This window comes from Branchiostoma lanceolatum, chromosome 13 (assembly GCF_035083965.1).
Source record: "Branchiostoma lanceolatum isolate klBraLanc5 chromosome 13, klBraLanc5.hap2, whole genome shotgun sequence".
Lineage (NCBI taxonomy): Eukaryota > Metazoa > Chordata > Leptocardii > Amphioxiformes > Branchiostomatidae > Branchiostoma > Branchiostoma lanceolatum.
In genome coordinates, this window is record NC_089734.1 from 10,866,942 (window position 1) to 10,886,386 (window position 19,445).

Below are 19,445 nucleotides of genomic sequence, written 5' to 3' on the forward strand. Positions count from 1 at the left end.
TTACACAATAACCTGACGTACCGTGGAATGCCGTTGCAAACACACGCCGCAAAACACAAGCCCATTGAGCGGCAAACACAGTTACTGCACAACCTTCAAGTACAGTCAAGTCAGCAACAGAGATAATATCAACAAGGCAATATTTGCAAAACCTCCAGCCAAGCTTCGGTGCATGTAGGTCAACCGAAGATACGCTTTATTGCATTAAATGATTTAAAACGGCTGTAAATGAACCCTTGGTAGTTGATAATTCTGTTTGTTAACAAAGCAAAATGAACCTGTTTCTAAGGTGTTGACTTCTTTCCTGTACCTGGCCAGGTGTTCAAATGTCGTTATTTCTAGCCTCAAAATTCAGACATCTTGAAGGATCACCAAAAACCATTTGGAATACCGTAGCATTGATAGCAGCAAAAAAAGCCGAAAAACATTGTAATTGCATGACCATATGAAGATTTCCATTGCCCAATCTAAAACACACATTTCTAACTTTGGCTTCTTTAAATCTGTTTGAGACACTTTGAATTGGAGACCACAACATTTTTAATGTTAAATGGCAGTTCGGTGTCCAATTGCTTATCAACTGCACGTAGCTCGTTCTTACAACTAGCGCTCTTGTAATCCCTGAAATAAGTCTGTCAGTTACAAATATCAGCTAACCAGGCACTAAGTAGATTATCACTAGGCTTATATGTATACGAAAAAGGTAAGAGGGCGTGTTGCATGTAACCCATGTTTTATAGGTTTCTTTACATCCCGTGTAACGTTTAAGGCCTAAAATGAAAAGGGCATGCTCTGCACAACCCAGGTTAAAGGACGTTGTTTGTGTGTCATTCCCAAAGTCCTTGTAACAAGTAGGGAGCTGCAAGTAGGTCAAAACTTCTGAGGATTAAAAGGTCAAAGGCAGTCAGAGAAGAATACTACAGTACGGTACAGCATACATGCTAACCACTGGAACAACATGGTTCTGTGAGCTCTATGTTGGCATCAAGCTCAAGATTGGACAACAAAAGATACCTTTCAAGGAAAAGATGCCTACAGTTGAGAATGTCTTGACTCAAGCCCCTCCCCAAGACAAGGACAACAAACAACATTAACCACATCCATGCAATAAAATACTGTCTGTCAGCTGATCTGAGAAAGCAATAATCAATAGTACAGTAGTTGATAAATCTTATACCTGAAAGGCTGTGACCATTACTACCAGTAAAGGTCATGAGAACTTGTCTTACTCTTACCATCTTTGATTTCAGGTGAGATCAAGTAGTAGCTAGCTAGAGACACTTAGTATGTAACAGTTTACTGTGAAAAATTCATGCTTGCACATAATGTTCAGTCTAACAATACAGTCTCATAAGTTCAAGAGCACTTGCCAAACTTCCCTACCTTATGACACGCTTGGGTTGTCAAGATCAAGGCCCGGAGAAACACTGCTATACAACCCACCCTCGACAGGTAAGAGCACTTCTGCCCAGGTAAACGCCTTGTCCACCTGCAAACGGCCCACCTGACAAGCCCCTATCAATCCCTGTCATCCGCGCCGAACAATGGCGACCTCACCTTAATCCCGACGACAAACAGCCAGTTGCCGTGAGACCCGTCCACTGCGCAAATCTTGTCACCGACTCGTGTTTGTTCTACCTAAATGAGAAATTCATCCGCCCTTGTGCGAGCGCTGGTTTAGTGGCTACGGTGGGCTGGAAGTGAATGCCGTCAACACCGAGAAAATTTACACAATTTATTAATTGGCGCTGCTTGATTTGATCGGTATTATGTCGGACTGGTCAGCCTGCAACTGCGGACAGCTAATATTTCCCTGAACATTGGACACCTTTCACCGAACTGTTTGAAAGGTCTACTTGCAGAAAACGTACAGTCAAAGTTTATAGAAACTCTTTGTGACGGAACAAAGGACTTGCTTGAGGGAGCCATCGATGGGTGGATCAGCTTTGCAGAGGGATTACTTAACACTAATCCTTGGTGATTATAACAAGATTTGCGTTAACTGTAACCCAGAATAGTAGAATGATGCTGTCTGGAATTCTAGTGCGACAGAGACAGGCCTAAAACATACAATAGATGATCAATCAGAATCATAAAATTCTGTTAATAGCTTCTGCAATCAGTGGCTCAGAATAATGACCATTAATTGACGTAGAATGTCATGTTGGAATGGACACTAGATTGCTCCATCATTCCAATAATTCTATGTCCTGTCATTTTATGTGTTATCTGTTTAGACCCCATAATATTACCCAGTCAAGTTGAATGCTCAACTCAGAAGGGTAATAGTACTAATACTCTGCTGAGGAGGGTAGTTTTCTTTACCGACTGTATGTTAAACGGTTCCATTTCAAAGCCTGTGGAGTTTCCAAACACTGCGCCTTCATTTTCACCAACCTTTAGAGTCCTTACCACTTTATATAAACCAGTCAAGTTGAAGTTGAATGCTGAACTGAGAAGGGTAATACTCTGTAGGAGGGCAGTTTTCTCTACCAACTGAATTAAACGGCTCCATTTCAAAGCCTGTGGAGTTTCCAAACATTGCACCCTCATTTTCAGCAACCTTGCTATGAAAACATGGTAGGTCAAGGTGGAGACACTGGACAATAGTGTAGAGGATGTTGACATGCGACAGGTATGCCAATGTTACAAAGGAGTCCTTCATTCCAGTGAAGTGGGGGAAAGGCACAGGTGCTAACGTTACACATGCTTGTTATAGAACAGGGCGTTCACATTTGACAAACATTTCTGCAAACTTTGTGGTAGAAATCTAATAATATCATTTGGTCTTGGCAAAATAATGTATTTTCATAGGAGTATTTAGCCATCCAGAAATAAAAGTCTGTTGAAAAGTTATGATATAGCATTGGAAAGAAAAGTTTGCATATCAAATGTTCTGACGGTACAAACAGTTGGACTTGGAACACGCAAGGTTTGCAGCAAAAGAAAAGGCACCAATGTACAATACAGGCGGTAAAAAAATCTATATTTTGGAGATAACCAATCAGTTTTGTTTTCAAATCATAACTGCAAACTACCCTCTCTCTTGAGCTGCTTCTTCGCACTGAAAAAAAGCTGCAGGGTTTTCCCTGCAAGCGTGTTCAAGCAGTCCTACCCTCTGAAAGTTTTACCCTTAGTACTAGAAAGAAACAAATGTCTACAAATACCTTGAATGAACTTCCAGATTCTTCAGTTCTTGCTCAGCGGATATTTGGTCATCTGGCATCCAAGCTTCCCTCTCAACAACACTTCACCAGTTAGGAATCTTGTTCCACACCTACAGGGGAATAGCATCAACGTCGGGACAGAATTTCATGGCCTCTCGCGAACAAAACATGCAAATGTTTGTCTGGAGACAACAGCTTGGCGTTTGTTCAGCTCGCTGTAGATAATGGGGGCTGCCTGCTGGGAAGATATCACAGCAAATTACTGAAACAAAAGCTGATAATTGTTGTTGATTCTGCGAGTGACTCCTCATTGTACATCATCTTTTGTTCTCTTGTTTCAGCAACTAGGGGAGTGATTTACCAACAGATGGTATATAAATTAATAAAAAATAGTTCAAAGTAAGAAAAGCGACATTGGACGTATGAATCTTGCCTTGGCAGAAAGAAAACACTCTCTAAGTATTGTATTGACTACTCTATATATAAAGAGAGATTAAATATTTACAGAAAGGTGAATAGACAAACAGGCAAAGGGGAGAGGTCACCAGGTCAAGTTGGCACAGTGAAGGTACCTGTCCATTGTAGTGAGGGGGCCACAATAGTCGGGATTGTAAATTGTTCTTGAGATCAAAATCACTGTCTGTGATGGCAGTTCTAATGAACTTGTGTCTATTGTTCTTGAGAAGGCATTGTTTGTGGATGTTTATTATGTTGATAGAAGGTATACTATACTAAAAATTAATGCATCTGATCTATACTTTGAAGCTCCTTGACTAAATGAAGCAAGTTTCGTGTTCTTGATAAGTAGAAGTTTGAGAGAAGGGGAGAAAAATCAATTGCAATGGATTCATGATGCAATAAAAAATGTCATAATTTTAGTTTTTAATTCAAGTTTTGTTCAATTTTTTTTCCTTATTTGCATCTTACAACAACTTACTCCATGCTTCGTTAGGGTGGAGACCTTACTAGTAGGTGGAGACTTCCTGTGTTCCTTAAAGCTTACCCTCCTTTTTCTATTCTTATCCTCTGGTAAGCTGCCTACTTTACTACTTACACCCTGTTTGGACTGGGACTGGTTCAAGAGGTCAGGAAAGTCAGGTTTTCGAGCGAAACTGCTGGTGGCTAATGTTGATGGTGACTGAGCCATCAGAAAACAGCAGGAATTGGAAAAAGAATAGCCTGGAATCCAGACCTATTATAGCTCCGAGTCTCTCTACCGCACGCCCTGAGCTAAAGCAGAGGAATACCCGATTGCATGCAGCACAGCTTTATCTTCAAGCAGATGTTGATTCTTATTTTCCATTAGCCTCATTTGCAGGCCTTCTAGGCGGCATTCGATTGGGCGCACATTTTTGGGAGCACTGATTTGCAATTTTTAACATATCAGGGCTGGGTTCTTTTGCTGGAGATTGTTTTTGCTTTCGGCCAAAACGATCTCTCCAGCAAAAGAACCCAGCCCCGATTTGTTGAAAATCATGCATCAGCACTCCCAAAAAAATAAATGCCAGCACCGCCTAGCACACTAGCAACATCTCATCCAATATCATAGTGAAAAGCTAGGATAGAGGAACAGACCAGGAAAAGACGAACTCTTGACCTGAGCAAGAACAAATTGTAAATATTTACAAACACAGCCAAATCTACTCCCTCTGAGTCCCTCCTGATCCTTCCTGGTACTGTGTAATTAATTTCAAGTCAAGGAGAAATTGGACTGTTCACAGTGGTTTTTAAGATCGTTATAGCACTTTAGTTACTTACTCTTACTGGGAAATAAATTTTTGCATTGGTTTTAATCGTGGTGAAGTGGTCACCGAGAAGATTGCTGCTATAAAACCATCCAGAAAATTTCAAGAATTACAGTATGTCCCTGGGGACACAGCAATTTGTAGTTGTCCATGTTTCTACTTACAAGAATGGGGAGATACATGTAGTCTAGTCTACATGCATTTTGATAATGTCAATGCCAAAATCTGTTACAAATTTAGAAGAGTATTGTTGTCAACCAAGGAGGTTAAAATAGTTTTAAAAAGCTCCTTGGTGAAATTCAAGGTAGGTGGCCAATAAATACCTCAGTGCAGGAATGCAGTAGTTAAAACTCAAAATGGTCCAATAAAAATGTATCCGTTTTATAAGCCTTTGAACTATCCACTTATGTCTACGGCCATGAAATCGTCTGGCAGGGTGCTGACAACTAGCAGATGTTTCACAAGTCGGGAACTCATAAAAGTCTTATTACTTCGCACTAAAATGACTTGACATTTAGCAGTCCTCTGATAAAAGTTGTGTGAAAAATTGCAGGCCACCCTCTGCTCATTTGTTTTGAGTCAGATAAAAGAGACATTTTATCATGGAGGCTAGAAACAACGACAGTCTTGATTTAAAAAAAAACAGGTATTTTTTACAAGGTATTTTGTCGTGCCTCTACCAGGCTCCAGATGTGGCTGGAAAGAGTAGAATTTGATACTAAAAATCGGCCAAATCATGAGACAGATAACATACTAGAGGAGTTGGCCAGCCGATAAATACAGAGGGTCTTGATGCATGATGTGCACGTGTCAAACTATAATTTTATCGGCTGGCCAACTCCTCTAGTATGTTATCTGTCTTTTGGGCGGATTTCTACTCTTTCCAGCCACGTCTGGAGCCTGGTAGAGGCTAATTTTCAACAGCCATGCATCACTGTCAACTTGATGTTGTTGCAAAAACTCTTACAACGAAATTAACTCTCCCACGAGCGACAACGAGTTCTTTACGATCACGGACCGCACACATGGCGTCCATCAACTTTTATGACTTTGTTTTCTGGAACTGAGGGAAGCGGATCTCCCTAAAGATCCCAGACGAGAAAATTGGGCACAAAAATGATGCCGCCTTGAAGTGGAAATTAGCAGAGACAATGGAGCCATTCTGTGGGCAGCAGGCGCCAGTCCGGGGATGATTGACATGCAAACTGTCGCCTGTTTACTAACAGATTGTCGGCAAAGAAGATGTAAACAACTGATCAAAACTACACCGGGCAACAGCGACACAAAAATCTGGTTTAGACCACCCCCAAAACCCTTTCTCCTCATTGTAGTGATGCGAAACACGGCCATAAAAGTGGCGATTCTTACCGATTTTTGCGTTTATGAAGTATTTCCTATTACAAGTTCCTGAAACCATAAACAAAGCCATGTTTAGCCATGACTCTCATTGTTGCATACTTTGCATACTTGGTAATCTCTCTCATGCAATTCCAACACCCTGTTTTACCCTCTACATATCTTTGAAAGATTTGGTGACTTTTTATAGTATATTAACTACGATACTATCAGTTTGCATTCTTGGGAATTGCAGTTTGTAGTATATTTGTACAACGCAAAACTGTGAGAACAATCATGTGGCTTTAGGACGGACAAGTGGGGAGGGGCAAGACCACGAGGTCGTCACCGCTGTTTTTTCACAGATTTTAAACAAAATGGTAAAAATATTCAACCTATAAGGGAATCGCATGTCATAGGAGACAGTATTGGTGAACTGACACCGTCAAACCGTTGGTCTTACCTGGTTCGAGTATTAAAACTGGTGTCCAACCGTCTCCTGAGGTGTCCCGATCCTACAAAGCCTCCGCCATGCGCGCGATCAGCTGTTTGAACTGACGCGGCACGCGCCAGGACAGCGTGCTTCCGGGGTCAACGACCGCAGGAACGAAACCGATCGTCAGGGAGTCACGGCATGCAAATTATAGATGACATAGATATAGCAAGAGACCAAGGGGCATATACGTCGTATCTAAATATCACTGAAGAGGCTAACGAGCTTGTAAGAGAGACTAAGTCAAGATCCAGAGCCTCTTTGCTCAGGCTGAGTTAGAAACAAAGGCCGTTTTTGTCTGAGGATGATGATATTCTGCAATTTGTAGAAACATCGCTAGAGGTCGCTGTTTCGTTGAAAATGGAGGCCATGTGGCAGTTGACAGCAGATGAGTGTGCTCCAATCTTTTGTAAGTTTTGCTCTTTATCAATGAGGTTAACCTCATTGCTCTTACATGTAACATCAATGAGGTTTCAGTCTGATTGAAGCCTCCTTGGTTCTGTTGTATAGGTTTACCCCACTGCATAAATATTGAACTGCAAGCCAGAGGTTCTTCTGATTTGGTATCCATTTTCTTCGCCTCCGTTGCAGACTCCTTCTGGCTGTTTTCTTTTTCAAGTTACAGTTTTACTATTAACAAGACAAAAAATGTAATAGTAAAACTGTAACTTGAAAAGAAAACAGCCGGAAGGAGTCTGCAACGAAGGCTACCATTTTCTGACAGCCCAATTATGTCCTTCGACAAGTAAATGACAAGTGATAGATATCACCAACCTTGATATCACAAATCCTTTATCAACCACTTTAGGGACCATACGATATTTAGCGGTGGGGGAGGGGTGGTGCGTTGGGGGGGGAGGGTCATGGTAAAATTTTTCGAGGTGGGGGGGAGGGTCATGGAAAAAAATTCTGGGTTGGGGGGGAGGGTCATGGACTTTTTTTTTTACGAATCCGTTGAATTGTTGTAACGTTACATAAACATTATGCTGTGGGCCGACAAACTGACGCTGTAAATAGCCCGCTATGCATGCTGTATTTTCACCCAGCGTAGCGGCGAAAAAATACAAAACTACCGTAGTAAACATGCCGAAGCACACGTCCAGCACGCGCCTCCACTGTTTCACAGGATCCGGAAGCTATCCAGCTATCAGCTCTAAGGTGCCAAATACTAAATTAGCACCCCGCCTTACCGCTCCGATCTTATCTCACAGCCCCTCCCACCCGGCTACTCTCCAAGCAGAGCATGGGTTTCGGCTGGTTTTTGACGTGTTTTTAGGCGTTTTTGTCGGGCTTTCTACTTTGTCATCTTTTTTTTTTGTCTAGACAAAGTAGAAAGCCCGGCAAAAACGCCTAAAAACACGTCAAAAACCAGCCGAAACCCATGCTCTGCTTGGAGAGTACACCCGGCAGCATCGCGCCAAAACGTAACAGTAGCCGACATGGCCGAGTACGCCTCTCTGTGACGATCAGCGGGGTGGGTCCCGGACTATTAGAACAGCCGTAAATGTATCAGATTCCGGGTAATATCCTTATTTGGAAGTTGATAGTCCGCAGTTGAGCAACACAGAAGCTGTTATTTAATAACGTAAAGTATTCCTTTCTTTGTCAGTGCGAGAGAGAATTAATTTTTAACTGTATTTCTGACAAATTTCTGGAGCAAGAATATGTAATTTTTCATCCAGAACAGTGAATTGATGCACATAAAATTCATTTCTACCAAAGTAGGAAGATAATGTTTCAACTAAATTGATAAGCTTCGCCATGATTGGACGATTCGGCTGCTTCAAATTTGTGGCGCCGCCCACGACTTTCCTTGTTCCCAGGGCATCTAGTCTTTCTGGCGCCTTGGCGACTGTCATCAAAGGCTGCCGACTGTCAATCAGCGGCAATTTCCTGGGAAAATACGTGAGTTGGAACTACGTGTGGCAGTCACCAGCGAACTTCTGGCGACCGGTGATTTTTACGTTCCTTGAACTTTCAGTTCCACGTTTTCTGTAGTAGTTATAATTTGACGCAGAACAGCGGTTTCGGAGGCTTCCTGGAACGGCGGCGTATATATTTGGGCAATCTAGGGGGGTGACGCGATTTCTATTAACACGGGCCAAGTTTCTCTAAATTTTGCCGACAAAGGGACTTTCGCCGCAGAGAGAGTAACGTCGCAGAGGGACGACCGCCTCGGCGGCGATTTTTCTGGAAACATGTCAGCGTTTAAGCGTGGGAATACCAGGAATATCGCTTCTTATTTCGCACCGAAGAGAACTTCTGACAGCGACGATATTGTAGCGCTTCGACTTCGGAGAAGACGGACACAGCAAAAAAAAACGAGAACTGGTATCGACTATTGATATTTTTGAGTAGCTAAATAAACCAGCGAGGTTAAAATCTCCTTGAACAAACTTTTGATATTGTTGTTTCTGAGATTTTAGTTGTCTTTCACGGTTTCACCTAAACTTAAGTATTGTATGTCAAGGTCCTGTGGAGAATAGAAATTGATTGACTACCATGATTATCATAAATATAACCCTCAAAACTGAAAAAGAAGCCTTCTCAATAGCCTAAAAATGCAAGAGCTTCCGGGAGGCTTCGCCCCTGGGTCATTAAACTTACTTTGTTTACCAGCAAAATTTGTTCATCAAAATTCGGGAAATAGCATTTTAATGGTTAAAGATTTTTAGATTTTCCTGCGGGTGCATGTCGCGCCTCCCGCGGCGAAAAATATGTCGGAGGGCATCATCCCCAAAAAATCAAGCTGTATTTCTTTTTACAATAGAGATGTCTATATATCTGCTTGATTAAACTTAGCTTACTCTTCCAGCAAAATTTGTCTCTCATATAGCAGTTCAAAGGGTCCCGATTTCAAAATTTTCTCAACTGTCTTGCCCCCTATGCAATTCGATTTTTTTGCTATCGCCTCTGGTACCGACAACCGCTGGTTCCCGGTTCTTGTTTTGTAGCATGCGTCAGCTATCCCAAGTGGACGCCCGATGTCCATATAGTAGTTGTTTTATAAATGGGGGTCGTTTTTCTACCATTTTTACACGATACCTGTAGGGGGAGGGTCATGGTAAATTTTTTCGAGGTGGGGGGGAGGGTCATGGAAAATTTTTTTGACCGGACTTCCAGTGCACCACCCCTCCCCCCCCGCTAAATATCGTATGGTCCCTTATTGGTTTCTTGTCAATACCTTGCCGAAGTAATGTTCTGTTGAATATCTTTGTTAAACAAGTGTTGATGCTCACAAGGAATCACCATAAACTTTACACTTCACTGTACAATCTGTATTGTGTATTGTTTACATTTCTCAAATGCACTTGCACATTGTCAAAAAATGAAATAAAACCTTCCTTATTCCATTTAACATTAATTTCTGAAGTTGAGAATAGAGACAAAAATGTAACGTTTACTCCACATTTTATATAATAAGACTGTCTGTGTCTGTTGAAACAGTAACAGCTCAAACCAAACTGCATTTTTTGGCAATACCTCAGGAGTGAAGGCATTTCAAATACTATATATAGTATGCAAACTAGGTGTTATGTTCTGCAATTTGGGTTAGTACGTTTGACTTTTGAGATAAATTTGATGTTACGTCATTCCGGGCCATTTTTGTCCTACTTGAAGAATATAAGCTACCGTAGAGTCTGCAATGATAAATACATTATGTGATAACATGTATAATGATAATGATGATAAAGATTCATTTCCAGATATCCTGTTCCTGTGAAAAAGTGGTAACATTTTTCATCACCATTCGTGGTGCTAACAAGATGGTTCTATCTACAATAGTCAGCCATATATACGACAGTACATGTATCATATGTAGAGTAGATGCGACGGTACAACACTGTATTAACGACTCTTTCTGTTCATGATATTACATCTCCTCCTGCCTTATAGTTTATATCTATGTACAAAAGACACAAGACTATATGAAATAGCTGGACCTTACAGATATCTAAAATCTAGATCTCAATTGATCTCAAAGTACATGTACTCTCTTCTTTTTATGGGTTTATGGAAAAGGCTGGCCTCAGTGACTGGGCTTGCTACCCTGTCAGGCTATCCTCTCTGGGCCCCTAAGGTATGCATGGGGTTGGCTTCTAATGGAATTTTCTGAGGAAAAACTGGGTCACTACAGGGTAGCCAACCAAGCTGCTGGGCCCAGCCTTTTTTGTAAACAGCCTTTTTCTCCTAATTGCTTCATGGTCAACATTTCAACAATGTTCACAATCCAAAAGTGTATATCCATAGACTTACAATACAGTACTCCACACATTCAATATGAACATGTTCAACAAAACTTACATGGGATAGTTTTTCCTGTACACAGATTGGAATGTCGTGAAGTAAATCTTATTCCTCTGACCATTTTAATGTCAGATATATCTATACAATCTGTACAAACACTTAGAAGTTTTAAGAAACTAAAGCTAAGTGTTGATATCTTTATATACATAGATGGCGTCTTTGTAGCTATCACCAGATGATATTTTTAGATGAGTTCTATTTCTTCATTATTTGGCACATTGGCTATCGGACATATCTTATTTGCATGCTTTATATAAGATGTAAGATATGTAACAAATAACAAATATATAAAGTTTAAAAGAGATTTTTTTCAAATCTCGTCTTCTGTGTAATTGGGTAAATGTATTTCACGACCATCACAACGTTTATACATCAATGCCAATGACAGCAAATATACTATAGACAACTGGACTACACGGCAGTCACAGTGGAGAGTTCTGGAATACTCAAGGCACATAGGGGTACAGTCAAACCAGAACAAGGGCAGATGCTACTGTTATAGTGACTGCTTCCCATAGGAAAGCATGTTAAAATACACTAAAACAAGGCTTCATAAAAGTACTAAACCAAATCTCAATCTCAAAAATTCTGCTGCACCTAAAAGTCAGAAGGGTCTGTTTTATAAAAATGGAATAAAAGGGGCTATTATCCAGCTCAAACGACAGGCGGTAGGCAGAGGTATTATCGTTAGATAGCTGCTGAAGTTCCGATCGTGACGAAGTACTCGGCACGGGGTCCCAGAAAAGCTGAAAGTAGTGCAGAAACCCTACCTTGGAGTCCCCCATTTTTCTCCTGTATAAATCTTCTCCAACTAAACTGCTGAACTAAACCAAAATGGGAAAACTCAGACCCTACCTGTTCCTTCTCACCCGAACAGTCTCCAGATTGGGCCAAAATTTTCAAGGAAAAGAAGGATTTTCAAGGGTTCTAAGTAGGGACCATGAACATATTCCCATTTTGAGCCCACCACTGCGCAACTCCACTATGCGTCTTACCCACAAGTGACCATTTGGGCAATGTGACCACTTTTTGGTGTCCCTTAGATAATTTTTTTCCCATCGACACAAGCATTAAGCATCCTGTCTATATTGACCACCTGTCCAGAAAGATCAGATTTTATCGATCCCCCGAGTGGTCTTCTTTGGCAGTTTTGTCTGTATACTAATTTTAAACAATCGAGAAGGAAAGAACATTATCAACCTTTTGTGCATTATAGATTCTTCTTGAATGTTTTAAGTATTTCATTCGCTGTCCTTTTATTTTTGGACTCCCCTAATTGTGGTAAATGTTATCCCAACATAATTTTTTCTTTTTTTTTCTGGAGGGGCATTTACGCTTCTTCGATAACAGGTCTTTTGAAGTCTGTAAGTGTAAGGTTGCTTTTGAAGTCTGTGACGTTGCACGTTGAAGCTGCTTTTGTGTTCTCGTTTTTGTCAATGGTCGATGCTGAGAAAACCGCGAGAACCATCTGTTTTGACGGGGTGCTGTTGTGAGCACACTGCTGTTGGTTGCGCCATCTGTCCACTCTGCGCTGTACTGCATTCTGCACCTGTAAGATGGGGTGAAAGAAATGTAGTTGAAGTACATGTACTTGAATTTTGTATATCAACGTCATCTATACTCCTATAATGAATTGGCATAATGGCAAAATGGACTATATCTGTGTGTTTCAACGTTTAGATATTTTATCTTAAATTAGATTAATCTTACCTCTGTGTTAGAGAAACAGTAGATGACAGACACAAAGCATCCCTGAAAAAAGAATGAATGAATCACCAGTTAACTTACATTGTACATCAAAAAATTATGTGGTATCATTACATACATTTAGCTGTGAAAAACTCAGACTTCTTTACATGACTCAAAATCAATGTTTTGAAGATATAAAAATGAAGATGTAGCTTTATGATTATTATATAGCAAATCCAAAAGAATTGGCACCCAATTCCTTATCGGTTGCAGAGTTAGGCAGCATTGAAAAGGTTAAACACTAACCTGAAATGACTGAAGGAATGAGTTGAAGTATCTGAAGAAAATTTTGGACGTTCCTCTGCCGCTGGGATGGATGAAGAACAGCATGTATGTGATGCCAAGAAGGGGCAACAACACCACTGTGGCTTTCACTGCCTTGATGCTGTAAAGGAATAACCAGAAATCAGGACATCATTTAGAGGCATGACACTTTTTGGCAACACCTCAGGGATGGAGCCATTTTTCAATCTTTGTTTTTCAAATATTTACAGGAAACCATTGGGTGTACATGTTTTGCAGTTTTTCTTCTTTTATCAATCTGTAAAAAGGCTTTTGATATCAGTGTAGTTGTTGAATGTGTTAACATTGTTCCTATGCCCCTATGTCTCAGCATAAACAATTACACTTTACAGTATACAGAGAGATCTTTATTGACACAACAAAAGCACAGCGACTTTCGTAAGGTCTACTACATAGTACATAGTATAACATACAAACGAATAAGTGCATACAAATGAGTATACATGTACATGTAATAGTAATGATCATATATAAAGTTTGTTTTCAGTTGAAGTTGGTACATGTATTTCTTTGTTGAAAATACCCAACTTGTAGCAATTAATTCAGTGGAGACATTTTCTGTCAAAAGTTTTAACAAAAACACTAAATCAGCAATAATGCTAAAAATAGCTTAATCAGCTAGATATCTGTTTGTCACGTTTGTGTTAAAACTAGGCTACTTTATAAACAAAAACAGATAATTTCAGTCAAATTAGTTAGTTTTATTTGCTCATGCCTACACCTCAGTGCAACGGATTGACTTTAAAAAAATCTACTGCATATCAAAGCTTGATCAAATGATGTTATTAGTTAGAATGTCAAATTATGTAGCAAATATTGAGATTTTTTATTACTAATGTGTTAATTTAAAAGTGATATACATGTATCAGTATGGTTGTTAGTAGTTTAGGCCTACTCGCTGACTGGACTCATACCTGAAGTGAACTTTATAAGAAGCCCTTGATGCTCGACGTGTGGTGCCAATGTCATCTGCAGTGCAGCTACTATAATTCAAGTGTACATGTTGTGTTCTGTTAGAGTCGTGATGTGTTCTTTATTTGTTGCTTTATTTATTGATTCTTTATCTACAGTTTGCCTTATGTTTATCAGAACAAGGATAAACAGTCAACAATTGCTCAACATACAGATAACAAACAAAACAAATGAAAATATGTCTACCGGTAGTTGTGACATGGACCAAAAGAGGAAGCCCCATACCTGTAGTGTGTTGTGTCCAGTGAGTTAGGGTGTGCTCGAAGCTTCAGTACCAGTATTCTCACAATCTTTCCTAGGATTACAAAGTTCACCTGAAAGAGAGTGTAACTTTGTGTATATATTACTGTACGAACTTAACAAAGTTTTGCATCAATTTTCTCAAATACTGCTAAGTCATAGAGTCCGTGTCATATTTTTTTGTCATGAAGTTGTGATTATTTCAATTTGGACTCAGATTGAAGGTTGAAAAATAAAACTTGTATGTTTACCAGCAAGACGATGATGACAGGTCCGTGGTAAATGAAGTCGTAGTGAGAGTTCTGTCCAGTTGTTGAATCAACCCAGCATCTGCAGAAAATGACACAAATGTTTTCCTTTTTAATGTCCAGGCAGAACACAGTCAGGATTTAGTCATGACAAGTTCTGCATACTCTGTCACAGAAGCAATTGTGTATTTGCTGACTCAACAAGTTCGTCTAATATTAATCACAAGGCAGCCACGAAGTGATAGAGGATTTGTTACTACCTGATTTGAATAGTACACGCACGCATACATGAACGCACACATACACACACACACATACACACACATACACACACACACATACACACACACAGGCACACACACACACACACACACTCGTGACACATGTATTTATAAAGCCTACCTTTCATCCTGCAGAAGTGACATGACTATCACCCAGGCAAGGATGATTGGGATGGGCACACCTGGAGGAGAAATATTACATTCATGCTGAGTATAGCATGCCATTTGGGGCATCAAAAATTACCAGTGTGTATTGAACCATGAAAGAGAACACAGATAGAGGGATAACATTAAAGGTTGTGAATGTTTGAAGTGTCTGACAGTCTTATGCCCAACACACACATTGCACCACCCAAATAATCAGCATTCATTTTAAAACAGTAATTTGATTACAGTATAGCAAGGTGTGTCCTAGGAAGCAATATTCTGCAACTTTGCTGATATTAAGTTTTTACCAATACAAAATATATTATAAGACTGTATTCTGTGTACAACGAAAGACGAAATATGTGGAAGGCATTACAGTAAATCTGAAATTCAAGCTAGGGCAATGAACTTAGAAAAATATATTTACACTACTTTGCAAATACGTTTTCCATTCGATACAGACAACTTGACAAGCTTTCAAAATAAAGCATAATGTAATAAGATATCATACACAGTCATGCACTAGTACATTCCATAGATACCAGTCCTAAAACCTTGGTTTTGATTTCCCTGAATTCTAGCTAGTGACCAAGACATGCATTGGGTTTTACAGGATAAAATTTGTATGACTTTCACACAAGATCTGCGCACTTGATCAAGATTTTCCTGTGGAGCGAATTGATTCCTTTTATATTTCGAGTCTTTGAACGTATTTTGTACATTAGGCCTCTCCCCTGTCCATCATTTCTGCACTGAGTAGCAGTTTAAATCAATTTCTTGGTAATGCATTTTGCACCACTAACTATATATCATTCATTCGTTCAGACCCTTATATTAGTGGCACATAGGGCAGCAAGTTTCAGTAGCAGGGTATATTCTTTACAGGGCGGGATTGCTTAAGCCTTTCTCCTTGCACCTCCTCAAACATGGGACCCCCATCGTACGTCCCTTCCGAAAGATGGCGCAGCCCGAACCAAGATGTCCTGACCCCGGGAGACTGGATCCGACTGAAAAAAAGTCACACCTTCTTATTGGAGGGGGGCTTAAAGCCGGCAACACCGTGTATGAGGGAGCTTATGGCATCAAACCTCTGCATGTAAAAGAACCCAACACACTCATTGAGAAGAGTAGGGGTGACCCGGTGTGCTTGGCCAAAAATATGCAAGCTGTAGCAAAGCCGCATTGCACGAATAACTCAACGAAAAGTACCATGCTTCGTCCTCAGTCTTAGGTTCGACCGCTTTATCTACCAACTGCTTGATATCTATTCCTTATCCTTTGTGTCATACCAAGCCATCCCATTTGTCAAGGATTTATTCTTAAGTAGTATTGGGCTTGATATATCTGCCAAACATGTCTACCAGAATGATACTTCAATCTGGCTTTTACTCTTAAAAGCAAATGGGGTGGTTTACAGTGGATTAAAGTGTAGATTCATAAAACGTCGTACGCTGAGACAATAATCGATGCACTTGAAATCGGTTGGATGCCATTATCTTCTACATCAGTAAGCCGGGCAACTCAGCGTTTTGCATAAAAGCCTGTCATAACTTTTAAAAGCACATGTAAGATTTCAAATGGTTAGGAAAATCCCTGTAGCAGGCAGATTGCAGTTAAAAGGCTGTTTGTTCATGCAGACAACGTCTTTGTATTAGAAGAACTTTATTGCATGACAATTGTAACTGGTAAAATGTATGGCAACTTACGCACATGACAATTGAACTATAATTGCTAAAAGCTAACAAGTATAAGGAACTAATCTAATCTATGACTATATGATGATCTTTCGTTGCACTGTAACAATATGATGGAATGAAAAAAATTTGTAACCCTACTAGTAAGGATGTCCTTGAAGCTCAACATAGGTTTCATTTTAAGTTGGTAACTGGAAGACCCCAGTTTCAAATCAGGGGATGGGCATCTTGGTTGGAGCTGCATTCATCTTTCGGAAAGAACGTAGAATAGGGGTCCCGTGATCAAGGAGAGCCTTGAGCACATTAAAAGGCACTACAACAGCCTCATTACTTAGATGGATACCTGCTAGCTGTACTTCAGATGAATAGACCTTCCTTTGAGTCTATGGTGTAGTGTCATGAAATATAAGTCAAATTACAAAAATGAAATTTGATTTGATTACTCACACCAGCCAATCACAGCGTACATCCAGCACTTGATCCGCTCGGTCCCGAACACGTGTGCCACCATGATGTGCAGGTACAACCCCTCCACAAACATCCAGAAGAAACCGGTCACTTGGAAGTAGTTGAACAAGGTGACCGCAACTCGACAGTGCCACTGGAGTGAGAGGTAACGTTAATGCCATCTTCTTAAATTCTTACCAAGAACACATCTTGTATGTTAACTATATGTGTCTTATTCCAAATCCTTTAAGCTTAGCTTTGCTTGTGAATATCAGTCTGGATAATGCTCATATAACTTGTTCTGAAGTTGTAGCCTATTAAAGGTAAGTCTACAAGCATTTACCTCTTTGGCATTTTTCTATCTCATTGTTAAGGTGTATTAATGATATCAGCTAAAGCTAATAGTACTGTAATATAGTGTAATATAATGCATTGTTTTTGATTATGATATATTGTGTAATTGTAATAGATATTAGGAGAGGGCTCTTGCCAATCAATGAATGTTTCACTAATCAAAATAGCAAACAAATAAAAGCTGCACTAAAGATGGAGCAATAATCTCTAAAGATGAAGTTCTTTCTGTGGCTCTTACACAACAGCTGATCACTATTTTGCTGTTCAGTCTGGCCATATTTCTTCATCTGTCGCCAAAAATAGATCATCATCTATATCCTAATCTATATTCATGAGTCCTAACCAGACAACCAAAACCTTGACTGCACTTGTTGAACTTAATTTTCGGAATGTACATTGATCATATTACTGGTATATCTGAGACGTATTGACAAACGCATCAAGCGGGTATCTCACTGCACTACGGCATGTTGGTGACCTCGCTGCGATCTAAATTTGTGTCACCCTTGACATTATAATGGAAATATGATGAAATATATACGAGTATGACTAAAAAGACAACAAAACATAAAAAAGTGTAAAAAGATTTTGTTTTATTGATGATATTTGTTGAGCACCCCGTCAAATAGCTCTGTCGCAGCGAGATCGCCAGCGTGCCATGGGTCCAGTGAGATACATGCTTTAGGTATGAGACTGTACAGTAGCAAATTGACTCACGCTATTGTCTTGCACTGTCTGGACATTGACCACTTCTTGCATGATGAACCAGCAGATATTTCTGAGGATGAAGGTTGACACCAGGTTCCAGTGGATGTTGTTCCTTGTACATCTGATGCTCCTGTAAGAAAGACATTCCAAAAATTTTGTTTAGGAAAATGGAGACTGAAATGTGGTAAATTGGTATTTCGAGAAGATGTCTAAATACTGAGGGATGACTGTGGTGCGATAAATGTCGGTTAGCTTGAGGAATGATTCCACTCTACTTTATACTGAAGTGGATGGGTATGTTAGATCTCTTCAGTTTGAATTTGAATCCATTAACTCTAAAATAAGTTTGACTCTTTGTTTTAAAAACACTTTTGTATACCCTTTCTCAAACGTTTTTGTGAAGTTCTGCTCAACATGATTTGGTCCTCGTCTTTGTTTTCGTCAAATTAGGCCATGTTGATTTGATTATATGGATGACATCATCTGGGGACCCCAAAACAGATGTAAGCGTGCAAACGAAAAAAAATTGGCAAAAAAAAGTTGCCTTCATTATAGAATCTATGCGGTCAGGAAGGATGAACAAAACCAAACAAACTGAGTATGGTATACCATCATAAAATGTCTTCATTTTTGTTCTTTGAAAACTTCCTCCTTGACTTTATAATTGACTTTGGCATTCTACAACATTAGTATCTGTTTTCCAGAACATTCTTTGCAATTTACAGCCTATATTTTCTCATTTTTCAGTTGCTTTTTACAATTTACAATCTAAATTTTTTTTGGGAAACGGACAAAAATTGATGCTTGTGCGGATGTCATCCATATAATCAAACCGACATGGCCTTAGACAGCAGTTTCTGTCTGTAATAACATTTGCGTTGCCATTGAGCACTGTACATGCACCCATACATCGATCTAACACATAATCATCAGCCACAGTGACAGTGACTCATTTGGGATTAGACCAAACTGGCCCTCTGTGGGTGTTGTAATGAAAAGGACATGCACATCTGTCTGGCCATTTGATGGTATAAATTATGCAGCTCTATTCTATCTTCCTCAAGGTCTCTTTGATGTTGTATAAGTCATGTACATGTAGTCCCCTGTTGCTCAATTGTGAAGATTAAACCATTTGTCACCATCATCATTTGGCTTGTGAAAGAGACTGATATACACGATGCCTTGAACCGAAAGAGTTTCACTTACTTCTAACACACTACGGGCACCGTATCTGATAGAGCCATATGTTTAAAT

At 39.8% G+C, this 19,445-nt stretch overlaps 2 protein-coding genes and 1 long non-coding RNA gene across 10 annotated transcripts in view; 1 reads left to right on the forward strand and 2 right to left on the reverse strand.

Moving 5' to 3' along the window:
- The window catches only part of LOC136447291 (ly6/PLAUR domain-containing protein 6-like), a 29,847-nt gene extending 23,033 nt beyond the window's left edge, over window positions 1-6,814 (reverse strand). For 2 of the 4 annotated variants that reach the window (XM_066446030.1, XM_066446029.1), the window contains exons 1-2: window positions 6,711-6,814; window positions 3,168-3,277 (exon numbers count right to left, since the gene is read on the reverse strand). The gene's annotated coding sequence lies outside the window, so the exon portion shown is untranslated. Of the gene's footprint in view, window positions 1-1,383; window positions 1,493-3,167; window positions 3,278-6,710 lie in introns of those variants that run through there. The other 2 variants (XM_066446033.1, XM_066446031.1) reach the window with 2 other exon arrangements.
- A 69-nt stretch (window positions 6,815-6,883) lies between these two features.
- On the forward strand, window positions 6,884-19,335 carry LOC136447292 (uncharacterized). Of its 3 annotated transcripts, none has more exons than XR_010757700.1 (3): window positions 6,884-7,149; window positions 17,135-17,295; window positions 18,253-19,335. It is a non-coding gene; the product is annotated as an uncharacterized lncRNA (long non-coding RNA). The 3 variants fall into 3 exon arrangements; XR_010757699.1 differs by having other exon boundaries at window positions 18,256-19,335; XR_010757701.1 differs by having other exon boundaries at window positions 17,145-17,295; window positions 18,256-19,335.
- Window positions 9,910-19,445, reverse strand: part of LOC136447287 (corticotropin-releasing factor receptor 2-like) — a 78,452-nt gene continuing 68,916 nt past the window's right edge. For 2 of the 3 annotated variants that reach the window (XM_066446019.1, XM_066446020.1), the window contains 9 exons: window positions 18,201-18,321; window positions 17,130-17,283; window positions 14,963-15,023; window positions 14,564-14,642; window positions 14,298-14,386; window positions 14,015-14,083; window positions 13,044-13,182; window positions 12,759-12,800; window positions 9,910-12,597 (listed from right to left, as the gene is read on the reverse strand). In XM_066446019.1, the coding sequence (XP_066302116.1) occupies window positions 12,379-12,597; window positions 12,759-12,800; window positions 13,044-13,182; window positions 14,015-14,083; window positions 14,298-14,386; window positions 14,564-14,642; window positions 14,963-15,023; window positions 17,130-17,283; window positions 18,201-18,321 (973 nt within the window). In that variant the 3' untranslated portion in view covers window positions 9,910-12,378. The remainder of the gene's footprint in view (window positions 12,598-12,758; window positions 12,801-13,043; window positions 13,183-14,014; window positions 14,084-14,297; window positions 14,387-14,563; window positions 14,643-14,962; window positions 15,024-17,129; window positions 17,284-18,200; window positions 18,322-19,445) is intronic. The other variant, XM_066446021.1, reaches the window with a different exon arrangement.